Source organism: Schistocerca gregaria, chromosome 4 (assembly GCF_023897955.1).
Source record: "Schistocerca gregaria isolate iqSchGreg1 chromosome 4, iqSchGreg1.2, whole genome shotgun sequence".
In the NCBI taxonomy this organism is placed as follows: Eukaryota; Metazoa; Arthropoda; class Insecta; order Orthoptera; family Acrididae; genus Schistocerca; species Schistocerca gregaria.
This window is the reverse complement of record NC_064923.1, coordinates 457606850-457625640: the sequence shown is the minus strand read 5'-3', so window position 1 is coordinate 457625640 and position 18791 is coordinate 457606850. Positions and strand designations below refer to the sequence as shown.

The window sequence follows — 18791 nt, the reverse complement described above, 5'->3', positions numbered from 1 at the left end:
GATGTATTCATTCACTTTTGTTAACAATGTATCATACATTTGGTGCCAATGGCAACAATCATACACTCAACAGGTAATATATGGAAACTCTATGAATATCATTTGAACTTGAATTGTGATTACTCCGTTTCAAAAGCAGGATCATTAAGCTGAGAAATTATCTCAAATTTTCATATGAAGTTAATTGTGTGGATGGTAAAATAGCAGTTATAAAAAAGTAACTGACATCATCAGAGTTCTACATGTTGATTACAATACTGTACCTGTAACATTTTGTGAAATTGTTTTACATCAAAGTTTTTTTCAGACAGTAATGACTGCAAGCAGTGTGACCGAGTTCTGGTAGAAATTGAACATATTGATGATGAGGCAGATGGAGCAGGTATAAATTTTGTGAAGATAGATGACAAGCAGATGGCAAAAGAATATGGCGTGTTTGCACTGCCTGGTGTTGTGTTCTTTAAGATGACATCAAAGGAACCTGTAATATATGCAGGTAAATTTCTGCCTGAGTGGTGATAACTATAACACTTCTGCTGATATATGCTGCACAAAATATTATTTCAGCTCTTATGTAAACAAGCAGAATAATTTTGAACTTAGCTGCTGCCTGGATTAGCAATCAACACTAAGAGAAAAATAAATATTTTCTTTCTTTTTTGAAGATTACAACCATTATTATGTTAGTGACTTTTTTTCCAAATATTGCATTATACTCACTTGACAGAAGTCTTGGGATAGTGATACGCACATATACATATAGCGGTAGTATCACATACATAAGGTATAAAAGGGCAGTACATTGGCAGAGGTGTCATTTGCATTCGGGTGATTCATGTGAAAATGTTTCCAATGTGATTAAGGCCACATAAATTAGCAGACTTTGAATGTGGAATGGTAGTTGGAGCTAGAAGCAAGGGACATTCCATTTCAGAAATCATGAGGAAATTCCCACAGTGACAAAAGTGTCAAGAACACCAAATTTCAGGTATTACCTCCCACCACGGACATGTTCGAAAGAGACACCACTGAGCACATTGAAGGTTAATATGACCATTCTGTGCAGAGTACTCTTTGCCTAACCTCATACAGGACTTTGAGTGATGCAACAAGCAAAAAGAGGAAAAAAGACTGGGGGGTGTTACTTTGCTATTGAGCAGCAAATTTGAATTTGGCTTGAGTAGGGAAGCATGCTTAGGTAGTCTATGCAATTGTGTGTAGCCACTGTCTGAAGACAAGGGACCTGTGTTCGAATCTTGTCCTTTGTACAAATTTTCATTTGTCACTAATAAATTATTTCATTGCCCAAATGTGGCAGAAATCACAATCTCTTTTCTGAAGAAATAAACAATTTGCAACAAATTTTGCCAACAGTAAAAAGAAGATGTATAATTATAGTTTATAAGCATACGTAGAGTATAGTTGATTATCATTAATGGTCACTAATCGCGGACGCTGTCTTTGGAAGTAGCTTTTGGTAGGTACTTCTTTCTGTTAGAATATACCTTGATTTAACCCATGTTGAGTCACAGAAAGGAACAACAAAATACTGCTAGAAAAATAAGCTTTTGGCCAAAAGGCCTTCATCTGAATTAGATGACATACACACACACACATTCATGCAACTGCAACTCAAACACTGATTGTTGGGGCCAGACTGCAAGCAACAGCACATAATGGGAGAAGCAATCTGGGTGGGCAGTAAGGGTGAGGTTGGGGTGGGAAGTGGGATGGATAGCAAGGGGACAGTAAAATGCTGCTTGTGGGAGATTACAGGCATGGGGTGGGGAGAGCATAGGGAAGCTAAATGCAGTCGGGAGGTTAGACAAAGGATGTTGGGAGAGGGCAGATAAAAAATTGTGGGTGCATTGGTGGAATAGAAGGGTGTGTAGTGCTGGAGTGGGAATAGGGAAGGGGATAGGTGGGTGAAGGTCAATGACTAACTAAGGCTGAGACCAGAATGGTCACAGGAATGTAGGGTATATTGCAGGGAGAGTTTCCACCTGCTCACTTCAGAACACCTGGTGTTGGTAGGAAAGATGCAGATGACACAGGCTGTGAAAAAATAATTGAAAATGAAGAATGTTGTGTTAGCAACTGGGTGGTCCAGCTGTTCCTTGGTCACAGGTTGTTGGTGGACATACTTGTGAACAGACAGTTTATTGGTCTTTATGCCTACATAGAACAGAATACTGTGGTTGAAGCTTGATTTGTAGATCATGTGACTGGTTTCACAGGTAGCCAGAGGTAGATGAAACCCTGGTAGAGATTGTGATTCAGTTTCTCCAGTCCAGAGCGGTACTGAGTCATGAGGGAAATGCTCCTTTGTGGCTGGATAGTGAGACTTTTGGAGGTGGTAGGTGACTGGAGAGAGAAGGCACATGACATCTGTTTCTATACAAGATGGGGAGGGTAATTATCATCCGTGAAGTCCTTCGTGAGACCCCTGGTATATTTTAAGAGGGACTGCTCATCACTACAAATGCGGTGGTCATGCATGGCTAGGCTCCTTTGCGGTCAGATGATGGGACCTTGGGAGGTATAGGTGACTGGAGAGAAAAGGCACGTGAGGTCTATATAGGATTGAGAGAGTAATTACAGTGTGTGAAGTCCTCAGTGAGACCATGGTATGTTTCAAGAGAGACTGCTTATCACTACATATGTGACAGCCATGCATGGCTAGGACTTCTTGGTATGGAACGGGTGGCAGCTGTCAAAGTGGAAATATTGCTGTGGTTGGTAGGTTTGATATGGTCAGATGTACTTATGTAGCCATCTTTGAGGTGGCAGTCAACATTGAGGAAGGTGGCTTGTTGAGTTGAGGAGTACCAGGTGAAGTGATTGGGGAAGAAAGTGTTAAGGTTCTGGAGAAATGTGGGTAGGATGCCTTCACCCTCAATCCAGATCACAACGATGTCATCAATGAATATGAACCAGGTAAGGAGTTAGGAATTCTCTGTGATTAGAAAGGATTCTTCTAGGCAGCCCATGACTAGGTTGATATAGGATGGAGCCATACAAGTGCCCATTACTGTACCCCATTTGTTTGTAGGTGATGACTTCAAAGGAGAATTAATTGTGGGTGAGGATATAGTTGGTCATGGTGACTAGGAAGGAAGTTGTAGGTATGAAATCCATCGAGTGTTGGGAAAGGTAGTGTTCAATAGTGGTAAGGCCATGGGCATTATGAATGTTAGTGTAAAGGGAGGTGGCATCAATAGTGATGAGCAGGGCACCATATGATAAAGGAATAGGAAGTGTGGAGAGTCGTTGGAGGAAACGGTTGGTATCTTTTATGAAGGCATTGGTCTGCAGGAGCAGAGATTGTCTCAGTGGAGGCACAGTAACAGCACAGGCACATTGAAAGTTGTAATTACTAAGCTACTGGACAAAGTCCTTTGTCATGTGCATGTTTCTATGCCTGATGAAGAACTTTGTCCAATAGCTTAAAAATATCCAAGAGTCTACTTCCAATATACCTGTCTGCTGACCTACGTCTCCTACATATGGTGAGTAGCAATATTCGTGTTGCTATAATAGCAAGAGAGATTTGTAATTACAATATTCAGATATTCAAATAATTTGTCGGAGAGGTAGTTAATGTTGTGCATTTTTAACCAGATGCGCCTTGAAAATCACTTTTGCTCCAATAGGCAGAACTCTGCTCTAGGACAAAGACAGTGATACAAAGTATGTGTCAGAATTATTTTTATGTCATGTATTTTAGTTGCATATATTACAGTCAACATGTCCTAATAGTACCAACAATGTATACCTTGTATATCTGATCAGAGATTTCCTTGGAAATTCTTCTTGGGAGTTCTGCTGGATATAGTTGCAGCAAGTCTCATTGCCAAAAATTCATATAGTGTCAGTGATTATATCCAGCTGAGTACCTTAGAGTCACTTGAAAATGGCAGCAAGCCTTACTGCTGGAAATACATGCAACACCAGTCTCTATACATGGCTGAACACCCAAGAATTTCAATTTCAGTTAAATGTATAGCATAACATCCGAAAATTTAAATAAAATGTATAACTCAGTAGCAGGAGGTATCTACAGTTTTGTCAGGCAACTAGAGAGGGCCACAATAAAGTTGTGTAGAATGAACTGGAATCATTGTTAGTAGATGTTATGTTGGATAATACTGATACAAGAAACTTTGGCTTGATATGTACCTTTCAGTTGTTTCCATATTCAAGTTCTGAGTGGGGACTGAAGGGCATAGGGCAATGACAGCTGACAACTTGTTTTAAGACGCTACTATCTTCACCTCATTTAGATATGGAAGCAAAAATAAGTGTTTTTTCTGAGATTAGCAATCATATATTAACAGCAAAGTGCCTTAATAATTTATATTTGTATTTAAAATGAAAATATCTAAAATTTTGGAGTTCAACATGACCCTATGCATATTCACTCCTCAAAAACTTTAAAGCTTGCTAATCATACTAGCTAATGAATCAGACATCAATCTCAACAGTGCAAGACATAGCTCAATTGATAGTTGAGAGAGCCTACTGCTGGTTCACAATGAAAGTTTAAATCTTAACCTCATAAAAAGCTGTCTCTATAATCCACTGATTGTCATCATTGACAATTCATGCAGATGTCCCAGATCTGATTCCTAGTTATCAAACTGGCTTCTTCTGGCCAGAGAATGTCTGAAATGGAATGTACTCATTCGCATGATACCAAGTGAGATGTTGCTTGCTCCGATGAATGGCATCAAAATTACAAGCCACCAAAACAGCCTTGGATACATTGTAAAGCTTAAAAGAAATAAGTGTCATTTGCTGAAGTAGGAATAGACTTTAAAGCTCATGCACTAATAAGACACAGTGTTTAAAATTTCTAGATGTCCACCTGGATAGACAGCTAGAATTGAGTCAATATTCCGGTAAAATAATAAAAAAAGGGGATCTGAGCATATTTTTCACTTAGATGTTTTTTGTATTGAGTACAGCCTGACAGACTTTTATCCATTAAATATTGCCTCAACAGTCAAAGTGGTGCTAGATGATGACAAATAAGTAAAACTGATGACACTGTTGCGGCTGTCTCTTATGCTGACCCATGATCAATACGATGGACCATGTGAGATGAGTATTGCAATTATCTGATTCCATGAATACTAAATCCTTCCCCTTTAACCAGCTCATATTAGGCACAGAAGAGGCCATGAAGTTACTGTTGAGATCTCCACCTGTGGCCCACTGATGATGAGTGACATGTCCTCTGCTGCTTACTGAGCAAGCATGGTGAGGCAGTTGAAAACAGTTTGGGTATATCCAGGGATGGTGATAGAGTTTCTCCCTCCATTTCTTCCCAAACATTGTCCAGTGGATGCTCTGTGTGCTGAGTCAGTGATTATTACGAGTGTTCTTCACACTTCTCGAAATTGTACACTGGAAATATTGTTACATACAGTGCTGGTGATGTTGTACAGAAGTTGACTCCTACTGCGACAACAAAGCCTCAATGGGCTATTGTGGTCGCTGCTGCTCTTGGTGATAAGTGATGTAACCATCTGCAATTTTTAAAGGTGACCAGCTTCTACACTAAATTCCCTACACATTTACACATGTGTCCAAAGCTGCTATAAATTCTTGAGTGAGGACATTTTCATGCATGAGACTCTATGTGAAGTAACCACTTTATTTCATTATAAGTGATTTGCTAATTTTGTCCCATTGTGAATGTTCAAGATTCCTGGTAGTTATGACTTGATATGAAAGCAACTGAGATGTGAATTGTTTTTATATTCTCCTATATGTTTGAGAAAAAGCACAAAACACTTGAAGACAGACACTGTATTCCGTTGCTGAGTGTGCCTTGCAGAGTTTGCCTTGAAGCAATTTGTACTTTCTCTCAAAAACTTCTATAGTCAGTGGAGGAACAAAAACAGTGACCAGTGGAGCCCATGTAAGCAAGGAAGGGCATCTAATTCACTTTCTGAGTCTTCACATAGCATGTCCATCAGCACCTTCTGATAAACGCTGCCTGATGGAAACAGTGGAACACCATCACAGGTGATGTTATTTCAGTATTTACATGTTGCCAAGATTATTATGGTTGTGCTGCAGAAGTTTCGTTCAGAAACCTTTACACATCTGTTGCTATGGCCTTTGAACACTGCCTTTCCTGCCATCCTTCAGACTCCAAACCCTCAACATCATTCCTTATACACCTTACCAACTTTATCCTAACACACAGCTTCTTCTCTTTCGATGGAAAAGTGTACAGACAAATCTGTGGCACAACCACGGGTGCCAAGTGGTACTCTCCTATGCCATCCTGTTTACGGGCCATCCAGAGATAACTTTCCTAGCCTCCCAAAACCCAAAACCTCAGATGTGGTTCAGATTGATTAATGATATCTTCATGATCTGGACTCAGGGTCAAGGCACCATATTCTCATTCCTTCACAACCTTAACACTTTCTCTCCCATCTGTGTCACCTGTTCCTCCTCAACCATATGTACCACTTTCCTGGATTTTGACTTCCTCCTTCCTGATAGCTTTATCTACACCTCCGTAGACATTAAAGCCACCAACCCATAATAGTAGCTGCATTTAGTCTTTTACCATCCCTTCCACACCAAAAAAATCCCTCCCATAGGGCCTTGCCACCTGGGGTGGTGCATATGCAGTGATAACATTGCCTTAACCAATATGCTGAAGGTTTCACCAAGGCCTTCACAGGCAGGCACAATCCCCCAGACTAGTTCATAAACATATCTCCCATGCCATTTCCCCACACATCCCAATCTTCCTACCACCCCCAAGAATCAACTACAAATGAATGACCCATTCATCACCCAATACTACCTCAGACTGCAAAAATTGAACCACACCTTTTCTCAGTGATTTGATTATCTATCATCATTTCCTAAAATGAGGAACATCGTACCCAAGATACTGCCCGCCCCTCTTAAAGTGGTGTTCCATCACCGATTCCACCTTCACAACAGTCTAGTCCATCCCTGTGCCACTCCCGATCCTAATCTCTTGCCATCAGGATCATATTCCTGTGGAAGACCCAGGTGCATGACCTGCCCAATCCACCCACCCAGTACTTCCTATTCCAGTCCTGTCAAAGGCTTATCCTACCCCATCAGAGACTAGGCCACCTGTGAAAGCAGCCAGCGCACATACCAACTCTACTGCAATCATTGCACAGCTTTTTTTTTTTCATGTACATGATTACCTACCAGCTGTCCACAATAACCTACTGCCCCAAACTCTCCAACAAACTGTTTCCACCCCCTTTGCCCTACACCTCCTACCTGCTCATCTCCTCTCACTCTCATTTTGTGCCACTCTCTGCCAACACACCAATCCATCATTCCCCTCCCCTGCTCATCTCTTTTTTCACCCTATCACCCCCCCCCCCCTCCATGTCACAGCCCCCAGATACTGTGCCTGCCAGGCTTATCATGATCATGCCTCCATATAGTCCCTGCACTCTCCACTGGACAGTGCTGTTTTCTCACTTCACCCATACCCTGCTAAACCTCCCCCTTCCACACCTGGCCCACTCCAGATTGCTATTTTCATTCAACTTGAAAGCTGCTTTCTGGTGCTCTCTGCCAGAGATGGCGGTCATGTGTCCATGAGGTGTGCTTGCTTGTGTGAATGCATGACTGTTTTCTTCTCTAAAAAAATGCTTTGGCCAAAAGCTAAATGTGTAACAGTCTTTTCATTGTTTCTGTCTGCAAGTCAGTATGTCATATTAGCGGTAAGTAGCAAATTTCCTTTTCCTTATATTTAAATTTTCTGCATCATCGCTAAATTGTAGGCATGTAGGTCATGTTTGATTTAATCCCCTGTCCATAATTAATTTAGCTAGTGCTCTGTCCTTTCTTTTTAGATAACACTGGACTTTTTATAGTTTAATTTGTGTGGCTAGAAAGTGATTGTGTGATAGGCAGACCAGTTGTCTTTCTCACAAAGAAACACCACGAACTTAACCTCATACTTTAAATTAAATAAATAAATAAATAAATAAATAAAAAATGCCGTTACAATATACTAGCCCCGGAAGTCGATCCTGTATACAAATTTGCACTATAATTCTGATAGTACATAGTTATGATGATCTGGGAGTAAAGATTTTAAACATTTTTGTGCTCTGGTTGTTTGTCACTCACTCTGCCCAGCAGCAACTGCCTAGTCCTTGAATACAAACTACTGTATGGTGGAGTAATAAGAGTTTGTGAAATATTGTGGGGCAGAGCGAGTGACAAACAACCAGTATGCATGCAAGTTTAATAAGAATTGTACTTTTGGAAGAATGGTTCATATGGGTGCACTATGGGACTTAATATCTGAGGTCATCAGAACTTAGAACTACATAAACCTAACTAACCTAAGGACATCACACACATCCATGCCAAAGGCAGGATTCGAACCTGTGAATGTAGTGGTCGCACAGTTACAGACTTAACCACCTAGAACAGCTCAGCCACAGCGGCCGGCACATTCAGAACATTGTGACTGCGAACTGTCAGAATTATGTCCCAGATTTCTACAGAAGATCAGTTGCTGTGGCAGATATCTTGCAAGTGTGCTTTTACCTCCCTAAAATATGAGTGCAGGTTGGAGCCATTTCCTCCGAATATGGGAATCAGAATAACTAAATAGTAATGGAATATATGATATGACATGAATGGTTACATATCACAAAAAGTATTTTTTTGCCATTCTGTAGGGTAGCCAGTATGTACAGATGTACTAAAAGTGTAAAACTGGCATAATTATGGTGTAGATTAAGTCATGGGATCTCTTCACCTAAATTTAAATTGCAGAAATGCACCTAATATACTGAGGATATTTTATGAACAAATATTTCCAGGTTCTTTTTTTTAAATTTTTTATTATTATTATTGTAACTTCACAAATAAAGTTAAGTGAGTTAGAACAGTTGAAATGTTTGACTACAGAACAGTGTCTTCAGCTGTCTAATAAAAAGCTGTTGGTGTCATTTTGTGTAACTCTGCTGTAAAACTCAAGTCAGTCAAAGTTCTTTCTAGCCATTCTTCACTAAATTGCAAATTTATATTTGTTGTTTTGACTTCATGGTCAGTGTTCAGCAGAGCTTACAGGAAAAAATGTAGTTAATCTTTAGTAAAATTCCATCATTTAATTTGATGTGATAATATTTTAATCTTTTTCATTATTCCAACCTATACCTCTGCATTGTAAGGTAATCAACTGTAGTTCCATTACAAATATTCATTATGAAGTGATTTGTTTAAATGTTACCATACATAACAAGGTGTCTTATGATTATTAGCATTGTAAACTACATCACTTTCTTTGTAGGTGATCTTTATAATGAAGAGCAGCTCTTAAATTGGCTACTCACACAAAAAGACCCTTCAGGAGAAGTAATTGAAGCAGTTGAAGGGGAAGAACTTCAGAAACTTATAAAAGAATCTGACTCACTTGCTGTCTACTTCTGTGAGTATCCAGTTACCTTCAACAGTTACTCAAAAATATTATTGATCAAAGTTTTTACTATAAATAAATATTTATTTCTGCACATGAAGTAATAAAAAGTGATATTATGCTTGCTTGTGTTAAAATAATGGTCCTACCAATTGATCTTTATCTCACTAAGTCATTATGCGATCACTACAAATTAACTCTTGAATTTAACAATAAGCTGCAGCTCAATACAAACAAGGCTAAAGTATGTTCAAATGTAAACATGATACCATAGCTTCAATAACACTGAAAAAGCTTTCTGATAATTAATGCTATCTCCTTCTTTGCAGTCAGATGCCATTTTCTCAGCTTTAGCTTCTTATTTTCTTTACTACTTTGTTATATTTTCTTTTTCTCCTTAAAGAAGTCACTCCTCTGCCCAGCCCTTTCTCAGGCTTGAGTGATGTAAATGAGTAATTTGTTATCAAGGTTAGTAAAAACACTTACATTTTTATATGTGGTAATAGGAGGAGCCACTTTTGTGCTAGCAGTTTATTCCCAGTACTACACCATTACATTGGTTGTGATTGTGATTATGATAAACTGATGTAGAGAAAACAGTACATGACTTGAGTGACCAATATAGAAACACACACAAAATGACAGACCTGTCAGTGAACAACAAAAGAGAGTGTAGAAGCCATTTGAGTAACTAAAACTACTCTGGAAGCAAGAATAATAAAAAGTAGATTTGAAAGTGTGATTAGGCAGTTGTTAGTGCTCTGGTTATTGTAATGTACTGCCTAATTCAGTAAGTACAAAAAAATTCCATATCATTCCACATCCTTTCTTTAAATATTGGATGACACACATAGCATTATACTGATGTTCACTACAGCAATTGGGCCACTGTTTTTTCCTGGCCTCCATCAGAAAATAGAAACATTTAAAATGGAAGATTTTGTTTTAAAATCAAAGCACATAAAATACTCAAAAGTAAGTATTTTCATAGCCAGTGAAATAGAGAATATAACTATATTTGCATAATTTCATTGGTTATTTAGTCTGCACCTACAAAATTGTATTTAAAATTGAGTTGAACATTTCAGAAAATCCAACTGACAGAATAGTTTTGCTGTCCTTCTTTACTGTGTGAAACTGTCCTAGGGAACCAGACACTGTGTGAACTTTGCAATACGAAGCTATATCGCAAACTGCGACAAAAGAAAGAAACCAATCATCATGCTGAACATCAAGGGGGTATCGAAGGGGCAGAAGGAAGTCACACTGGGCCTGAGACAACCTCTGATGGTATCTTGTGTCCCACTGCTCTCCTATTAGCAAAAATGCAATAGCTATCAAAATGATAACCACAACCGTTTTCTTTGTAATCCTATTGATTATTATCTTTCCTTTTCATATTACTTGTATAAATTTTAACAATATAACATAGATTTACCATGTAAGAGTAAAAAAGGTCTTCCTTATAATCCTTGCCAATTCATTCTTTTCTACATTGCAAGTAACAATAATTTTGACTGGATTTCATTTCCACATTAATATTAATTTCACTTATGTGGTTATCTTTTTGTTGAAGTACTCATTATTTAGCATGGGTACTATGTTGGCTTAGCCCTTGTGTGTGAAATTGGATGGTTTAATTTTTGGCATCTCTATTTACAGATTTTTGTAGACCAGTCAAAGCATGAGCTAGACCGATTTTATGTGATGATGCGTATCTTACACAGTGTGAATGATATTATTCTAACCGTAGAATGTTGTGATAGGACATTGTCAGTTCAAATAGCATATTATTGTATGTGATATTTTCTAAATCATTGGTTCTAAACCATTAAAAGATTTGTCGCTGAATATGTAGAGTGGCTAAATTATATATTTCTCCTCTAGGCAACTGTTAAAAGTAGAAAATATGTCCATGGTTGCTGCATCTGAATTTCATTGTACAGTTCCTATGTAGATTGAGAACCGTTTCTTATTTATATATTTAATTTGTAGTTGCATGTAAAAGTGTAGGCCTGGTAAAAACAAGAAGACTGATTATGAGATCCCTCTAAGACAGTAGACTGTTTGTGAAAGAGAATGCTCTTAGGAGGATGTTTTTGTTTTAGCTAAGCATATGTGTTGTAGTTTTAATTTTTAATTTATGGTTATAGATTTTCAGTGATTTATTTATTCCATTTTAATTTTTAACTCATGAAATGGAAGTACTCTGGGAGGAACTGCAATTTAAAAATTCCATTTAATGAGTTCTTCATGTTTTGTGTGAATAACGTAATAAACTTTGAATATTACAGTAATATTCAAAAAGACGAACCCTACTTAATTAACTTCTGTTTCATGAAATATAAATTGTGTGTGAATCATGTGCATACTGTTGAGAAAGAGGGGATCTAAAGTTTTGATTACCACCTTTAGAGCATTGATTGTCGCATAAACAACTGCCAGAGCACTTATGCCCACAGTAAGCCAGTGAGTAAGATAGCTAACATACAGCATGAAGTTTTCTATGTTCCTGAGTTTGGGAGATGTGAGTTGCAGTTTCATTACGGAGGGTATTTTATCTCTAATACAGCATTGAACATCAGCAAGGACAAACATAAGCCATTGATTTATGCACTTCCAACAAACTGGATGTTTCTGCAAAGACTAACTCACAATCTGAGTACATGTGTTACATGACAACATGAGATGAATTTATGTAATGTTTCTTCATAGTCCAAAAAAGTCCACCAATAAAGCTAGCAGAGAACTAGCAATACCTAAGCCAACTTTATGGCAAGTTCGGAGGTGCCATTTGCCCTGTTGCTTGCAACTTGTTCAGGCTTTTGTTGAAAATGACAAAGAAAAGCATATTGGATTTTGTGGTGACATGGTAAGGAAGATGGAGGATTGAACATTTCTGTGATGCATAATTTTTAGCAACAAAGTGTTGTTTCATTTTTGTTGTAAAGTAAACTGTTAGCATTGTTTGCTCATGGTGTCTTCAAAACCTCAGGGAAACATTACAACATGAGGAAGACTCAGTGAAGCTAAATGTGCTTTGTACTTTACCCCAAACCAACGTTTATGGACCATTCTTTTTTGTAGAGGGATCTTTTAGTGGAATAATGTATCTGGACATTTTGGAACAATGGTTTTTTCGCCGACTTAGCAAATACTCACAAGATTACATTTTTAACAGGATGGAACTCTGCCCCATTGGTCTCTTGATGTCAAAGCTTTTTTGAATCAACTCCCTTTTTCAGTAGTGGCAAGGCTGTATGGGAAAAGACGACCTCTCTCTTACTTTCTGACTGCTGGAGTCTGACCAAAAGTCATGTGCCTTTTTCTTCTGGGGCTTTGTAAAAGAGGTAGCTTATGTTCCATCTATACCAAAACACTGACCAATCTGCAAAACTGTATCACAGCTGTAATGAACTCAGTAACATAAGAGATGTTTCTTCATATGTGAAGTGAGTTTCGCTACCACTTATATGTTTGCCATCCAACAAGAAAGGGGCACATTGTTCATTTATAACATATGTTTGTCAACTTTAAAGTTTATGTTTTCATCTGCATATCAGGTATTCATATCCAATTTATTCCATGAAATAAAAGTTAGTTATATTTGGTACATCTATTTGAATAAGCCTGTATTATAATGTTTCTCTCTATACTTTTATAATAGATTGACATCATAAATATGCCAACTATTGTACAGAATTCCATTTTATGTAATTGCATGAGTTTTGTGTCTCTCTTGATATATGAGAAACATTTGGCTGATTTTATTGCAGTAAAAAATACTGTTTGGAATGAGTCTGAAGTTTACATATGAAAATGTATATTTCATGTTGTGTGATGCAAAAGCAGATATTTAAGTAAATCTATTTTTCCAGACAGTGTTGATGAGTGTGACCAATGTAAAATAATCCTTGAAGAGCTAGAAAACATTGATGATGACTGTGATCGGCATGGTATTACATTCATTAAAACTCAGGTAAATATTCTGGGATGTGATTTGAATATGGAAGCAATTAAAATGATATATCACATTTACCACAATATTCACTCGTATACTTAGATAGTGATTTGCAAAAATACACTATTTTGTAATGATCTCAGACTTATCAAATCATTTACAAGAATAACACAAAAAATGGCTCTGAGCATTATGGGACTTAACTTCTGAGGTCACCAGTCCCCTAGAACTTAGAACTACTTAAATCTAACTAACCTAAGGACATCACACACACCCAGGCCCATGGCAAGATTCGAACCTGCAACCGTAGCAATCGTGCGTTTCCACACTGTAGCGCCTAGAATAACACAGTTTCTCAGTAAATGTATAGATTATTGAAAGATATTGGCTGATTAGATGATTTGACATACACACACTATCTTCTGGCAACTTGGTGTTTTGATTTTTGTTGTTATTGGCTTCTCAGCAGCCTTTTATTCAGTTTCCAAAGAGCTGAGCTGACATAATGATGCAGTGATTAAAACATTAGACTTTTCTTTTGGATGAGTGAGATTTAATTCCTCAGTATTTGAAATTTATTTATGTTATTTACCTAAATAACTTCAGGTGAATGTTAAGACAAATTTATAAACAAAGCCACTTCCAATTTTCTGCCCCATTAGTGCCCACTCCAAGCTTATCTTCCATCTCTACTGATCTGGGTGGTAATGGAACATTAGCCCTTTAACTGCTCTGGATGTGTTAATGCGTGCACCTTTGTACCTGTCGCTGTGTGTTCTGAACATGTGTATGCACCACCAGTCCTTCTACCTGGTACTCTGAAAGTGTCTAAGCGTAAACACATTCAGAGCACACAGGGACAGGTATAAAGGTGCACACGTTAGCATGTCCAGAGCAGTTAAAGGGTTAAAATATAATCTTCTGTCATTTATAAAAATAACTGAAATTACTGTTGGAGATTTGTAGAATTCTTAAGCATCTGTATGGTCACATTACAAGTTCTCCACAATATTTTGTCAATCACACTCATTGCCAACTCCAGGGGACTCCTGCTCGCATGGCATCCTGTGGTCCTATCGCTATCCTTGCAGCAGTGGGAGAACTTACAAGTGATCCTGTTGGATGCTTAAGAATTTAGCAAGTTATAGATATGCCAAGAAAACATCAAATCACATGTTGTTGGAGATGTCTTGATGCAAGGTATCAAGACTAAATGTATCCTAAACTATTTCCCTGTTTCTGGATGGTTTTACACTAATCCAGTAATTTCAACTAGTCCTAAACATAAAGCTGCAAATAAGATCTGATAATTGAGCTGTGGAGTAACTCTTCAGGTTTGAAAATGATGTTCATGTAGCAAAAGAAACAGTGAAGATAATTATAACAGACAGAGATTCATGCTGGCCACAATTCAAATAACTAAAAATACTAACAGAACCTGTCATTTTATATTAATGCCTTTCTCTTCTTAATGAAAAAGCAGCCATAGGCTTCAACTTACTGATGTGCTATCCACAATTAACAAACAATGGACAGAAACAATGTACATTTAGAATACACTGTATTAAGTCCGTGTCAAAATAACTTTAAATATATGATGATGTAAATAAAATAGAAAGAAACTTCCATGTGGGAAAAATATATTAAAAACAAAGATTCCAAGACTTACCAAGCGGGAAAGCGTCGGCAGACAGGCACAATGAACAAAGCACACAAACACACACACAGAATTACTAGCTTTTGCAACCGATGGTTGCTTCTTCAGGAAAGCAGGAAGGAGAGGGAAAGACGAAAGGATGTGGGTTTTAAGGGAGAGGGTAAGGAGTCATTCCAATCCCGGGAATGTGCGGATGGATTTGTGTGTGTGTGCGAGTGTACACCTGTCCTTTTTTCCCCCTAAGGGAAGTCTTTCCACTCCCAGGATTGGAATGACTCCTTACCCTCTCCCTTAAAACCCACATTCTTTCGTCTTTCCCTCTCCTCCCTGCTTTCCTGAAGAAGCAACCATCGGTTGTGAAAGCTAGTAATTCTGTGTGTGTGTTTGTGTGTTTTGTTCATTGTGCCTGTCTGCCGGCGCTTTCCCGCTTGGTAAGTCTTGGAATCTTTGTTTTTAGTATAACTTTAAATATATTTAGATAACACTGTATAGTAAATGACCCATGACAGTGAAAGACTTATCATACAATTACGTTCAGAAGTATAAATAGAAATTATTGGTCAACAGATATGTTTATAAGATAGAAAAGTTCTACAAGACTGTGGTATCCTAAATGTAACGTTTTTCTGTAGAGTAAAATCTTATTCTTGTACAACTGCATAAACACAAAATACTGACTAAATATGTTCCATAACTGTGCTGTAAAACTATGATCACTACATTACCAAAAATGAGCACTGCCTTACATGAGCACTGCCTTACATGAAAATGAGAGTGACATGCTTGAAGGTCTCACGGGCATGCTGCCGGGTAGACTGGTTGTTGAAGAACGAATTTTCGATGACGTAACGTGTCATCATCATCAGGTTACTCCTGTTGACTGTCAACAGGAGTAACCTGATGATGATGGCACATTATGCCATTGAAAATTCATTCTACAATGGCCAGTCTACCTGGCTGCATGCCTGAGAGACCTTCAAGCATCTCATTCTCCGGGAAAATCTATGAACACACATGAGAGTGACATGGTTTTCACCAGTTTCTGTTTGCTATTCCCCATGGCAATCATAGAAAACATTTCACTGATACTGATATATCAGATTATTCCAGTATTACACAGGCACTGCAAAAATCTCGAGATAAGTTGGCAGCCATAAAAACTCGATTTCATTTTCAGTACATGACTGGAGTAACATAAAGGGAATGTTATGCAAGATGGAATGAGAGCAGAAAGACTTTGTGTAGAATTAATAATGTAATTAACTCAGCACATTATGAGATGAGAGTCATCACGGGAACAGTAGTCACAGAAAATTCCCAATTTGCATTAGAATCAAGAATGTAATTAGTACGTATTACTGAAAAAACTGTTTGTAGAGAGGCTGTTGCAGTTGAAATGTAAAGAGAATGGGTTTACAGTAACAGTTGGTAATTACTACTTATTGTGAATAGTTATGGACTTTTTAAAACTTTGGCATATACAGGGTTTCTATAAAGTTGTACTACCATTTCAAAAAATAGAGATAGAGCATCGTGGTTTATTGTAATATGCCAAACTGGTGATTTGCGTTTCCAGAAATGTGGAACATTGCTTCATATGAAAACAGGCACTTTTTCAGGTAGTCATTGAAAGTATCTATGGAGGTCAACATGGGCATGTGAATGCATATCACAGAGGATGATTATTTGGTTCCAATGATTGGACTATTTGCTCTTTGTATACAAAAAGGTGGAACCACTTATGTAACACTTTATGGAGAGTTGATCTTGCTTCATGCATCACAAATTGACTTCAGTGAAATGCAACTTGCACTCAACCAACATATGTTGACCTAGGGGGATGTCCACTTAGAGGAAGACCTGTGACACTGGCTGTCTCTTTTAAGTTTTGGAACCATTGCATTATGCTTCTGTTTGCCAGTGGTTCCTGGTGTCAATAATTTTACAGTACCCTTGACATAGATTTGGATTCCACATATCAGATGACACATTGTGACTTCATCTGGTCTGTTGCCACTTTGATGCACTCCAAGTCAAATCTAAAACACAGCAATAAAGAGAACAAGTTTTGAGAAATGTTTTACAACAAACCATAATTATCTATATAGTAGTTCCCAAGTCATGATTTTTTTTAAATACTAGCAAAACTTCATCAACACATCATCACAATAACTGGATATTAAAGGAAAGAAATCACTCTGAAATGCATTGTATTACTGTGATTGTCTTTTCTATTTCTTTGCTAGTTTCTCAGTGGTTTACTTGAAAGTAAATATAACAAAAAGAAGTCATGGGCCACATATTTTATGTAACTGTTTGATTCATATGTTATTTTCAAAAATTGACAATCAGTTTTTTTATTTCAAAAATAGGGAAGTAGTTTTTGTAATAGTAAAAGCTTATTACATTTTAAATCTTTGATCTCAGCTGTCTGTAGTAACACATAATATATTACCTTTGTCACATTAACTGTGTGTGTATTGTATATAATTTTTTACAAAATATTGACGGTAATTAATGCAGAAGGCCAAAACATATATTGTGCAAGCAATGTTTGAATTCATAGAAATATATGAAAAAGGAAAAGACCTTTTCCATACCTTCAGGAAGAGAAGTTTGAGTTTAACTGTGGGCATTTATGCACGTCCAAGGAGATATTCACCTGATATTAAAGAAAACAAATCAATCTGGAACACTGACTCATAATCAAAGCAGCAAAATGTAAAGTGTGACTTTTCAAATCAATTTAGGGCTGCGCCTTGCTGTCCCAACTTTTGTTTGGTGTTGAGACATTTCAGCTACTACAGTGTAAAGAGGTTTCTGCCTAGCATACACATGCCACCCTCCTTGCTTCTATATGATGTTGTATCATAATTTAAAATATTTATATTATACGAACACTATATTCATAGTCTTGGAAAGAGGGATCATGAATGTGTTAGCACACTGCGTAGATTCTTTTTCTGAAAGAAGACCAGGGATGCTGTGTTCTTACTCATTCCAACAGCTAATAATCAAACCACCATCGTCAGTGGCTTAAGCTCATATTTCAAAACACACATTAAATATGACTGAGATTTAACCAAGTTAATAGGGGTGAAATGTTATGGTCAAGATCTCTTCATTACAATCTGCCATAAATGTTTCTCTCTAGTGCGATCAGAACATGTTTCTTACAGAGCACTCCAATTTAATGATTTTAAATGGTGAATGCTAGTTAGCAATTGATATTATACATTAAAAAATTAAATAATAGAAAATTTTTGAAAATAAATGCTAAGTTTAAGTCTTTTCCACATAAAAAAAACTGGAAATTATGTTATTGAATAGCTGGAGCTTAAATGAGATGGCATCAGCACAACAGCATTCTTGAAGAGTGTGAGTTCGACTTATGTAAAATGATATATACTATTAGTTTAACAAATCTGGAAAAAAAGAAATGTAGTGAAAATATGTATCAAACAATTTAATGATTTTCTTTTACCAATGTTCTGCTGTCATGTTTGGTCTGGTGAATACAATTTTTTTTTTTTGTACTCGTAATGTTTGTGTGTCTCATTAAGTGGTTTTTATTATGTACCTTTCTTATTTTTATAGGATGCTACTGTAGCAGAAGAGTATGGCGTATCAGATTTTCCTTCCTTGGTCTATTTTGAGCGTGCAATACCAAATGTTTTTGAAGGTATGTATTACAGGTGACTGTGATTTCATTTTATTTA

The 18791-nt window shown here is 37.3% G+C and overlaps 1 protein-coding gene and 1 long non-coding RNA gene across 3 annotated transcripts in view; one reads left to right on the top strand and one right to left on the bottom strand.

The window, feature by feature from the left end:
* LOC126267267 (uncharacterized) overlaps nucleotides 1-18791 on the top strand; it is a 459263-nt gene that overhangs the window by 370398 nt on the left and 70074 nt on the right. Inside the window, exons 23-27 of one of the 2 annotated variants that reach the window (XM_049972333.1) lie at nucleotides 308-496; nucleotides 9329-9466; nucleotides 10601-10744; nucleotides 13333-13433; nucleotides 18670-18754. In XM_049972333.1, the coding sequence (XP_049828290.1) occupies nucleotides 308-496; nucleotides 9329-9466; nucleotides 10601-10744; nucleotides 13333-13433; nucleotides 18670-18754 (657 nt within the window). The remainder of the gene's footprint in view (nucleotides 1-307; nucleotides 497-9328; nucleotides 9467-10600; nucleotides 10745-13332; nucleotides 13434-18669; nucleotides 18755-18791) is intronic. The other variant, XM_049972334.1, reaches the window with a different exon arrangement.
* Nucleotides 16756-18791, bottom strand: part of LOC126267268 (uncharacterized) — a 68725-nt gene continuing 66689 nt past the window's right edge. The window contains exon 3 of the long non-coding RNA XR_007548975.1: nucleotides 16756-17111. This is a non-coding gene — a long non-coding RNA (uncharacterized LOC126267268). The remainder of the gene's footprint in view (nucleotides 17112-18791) is intronic.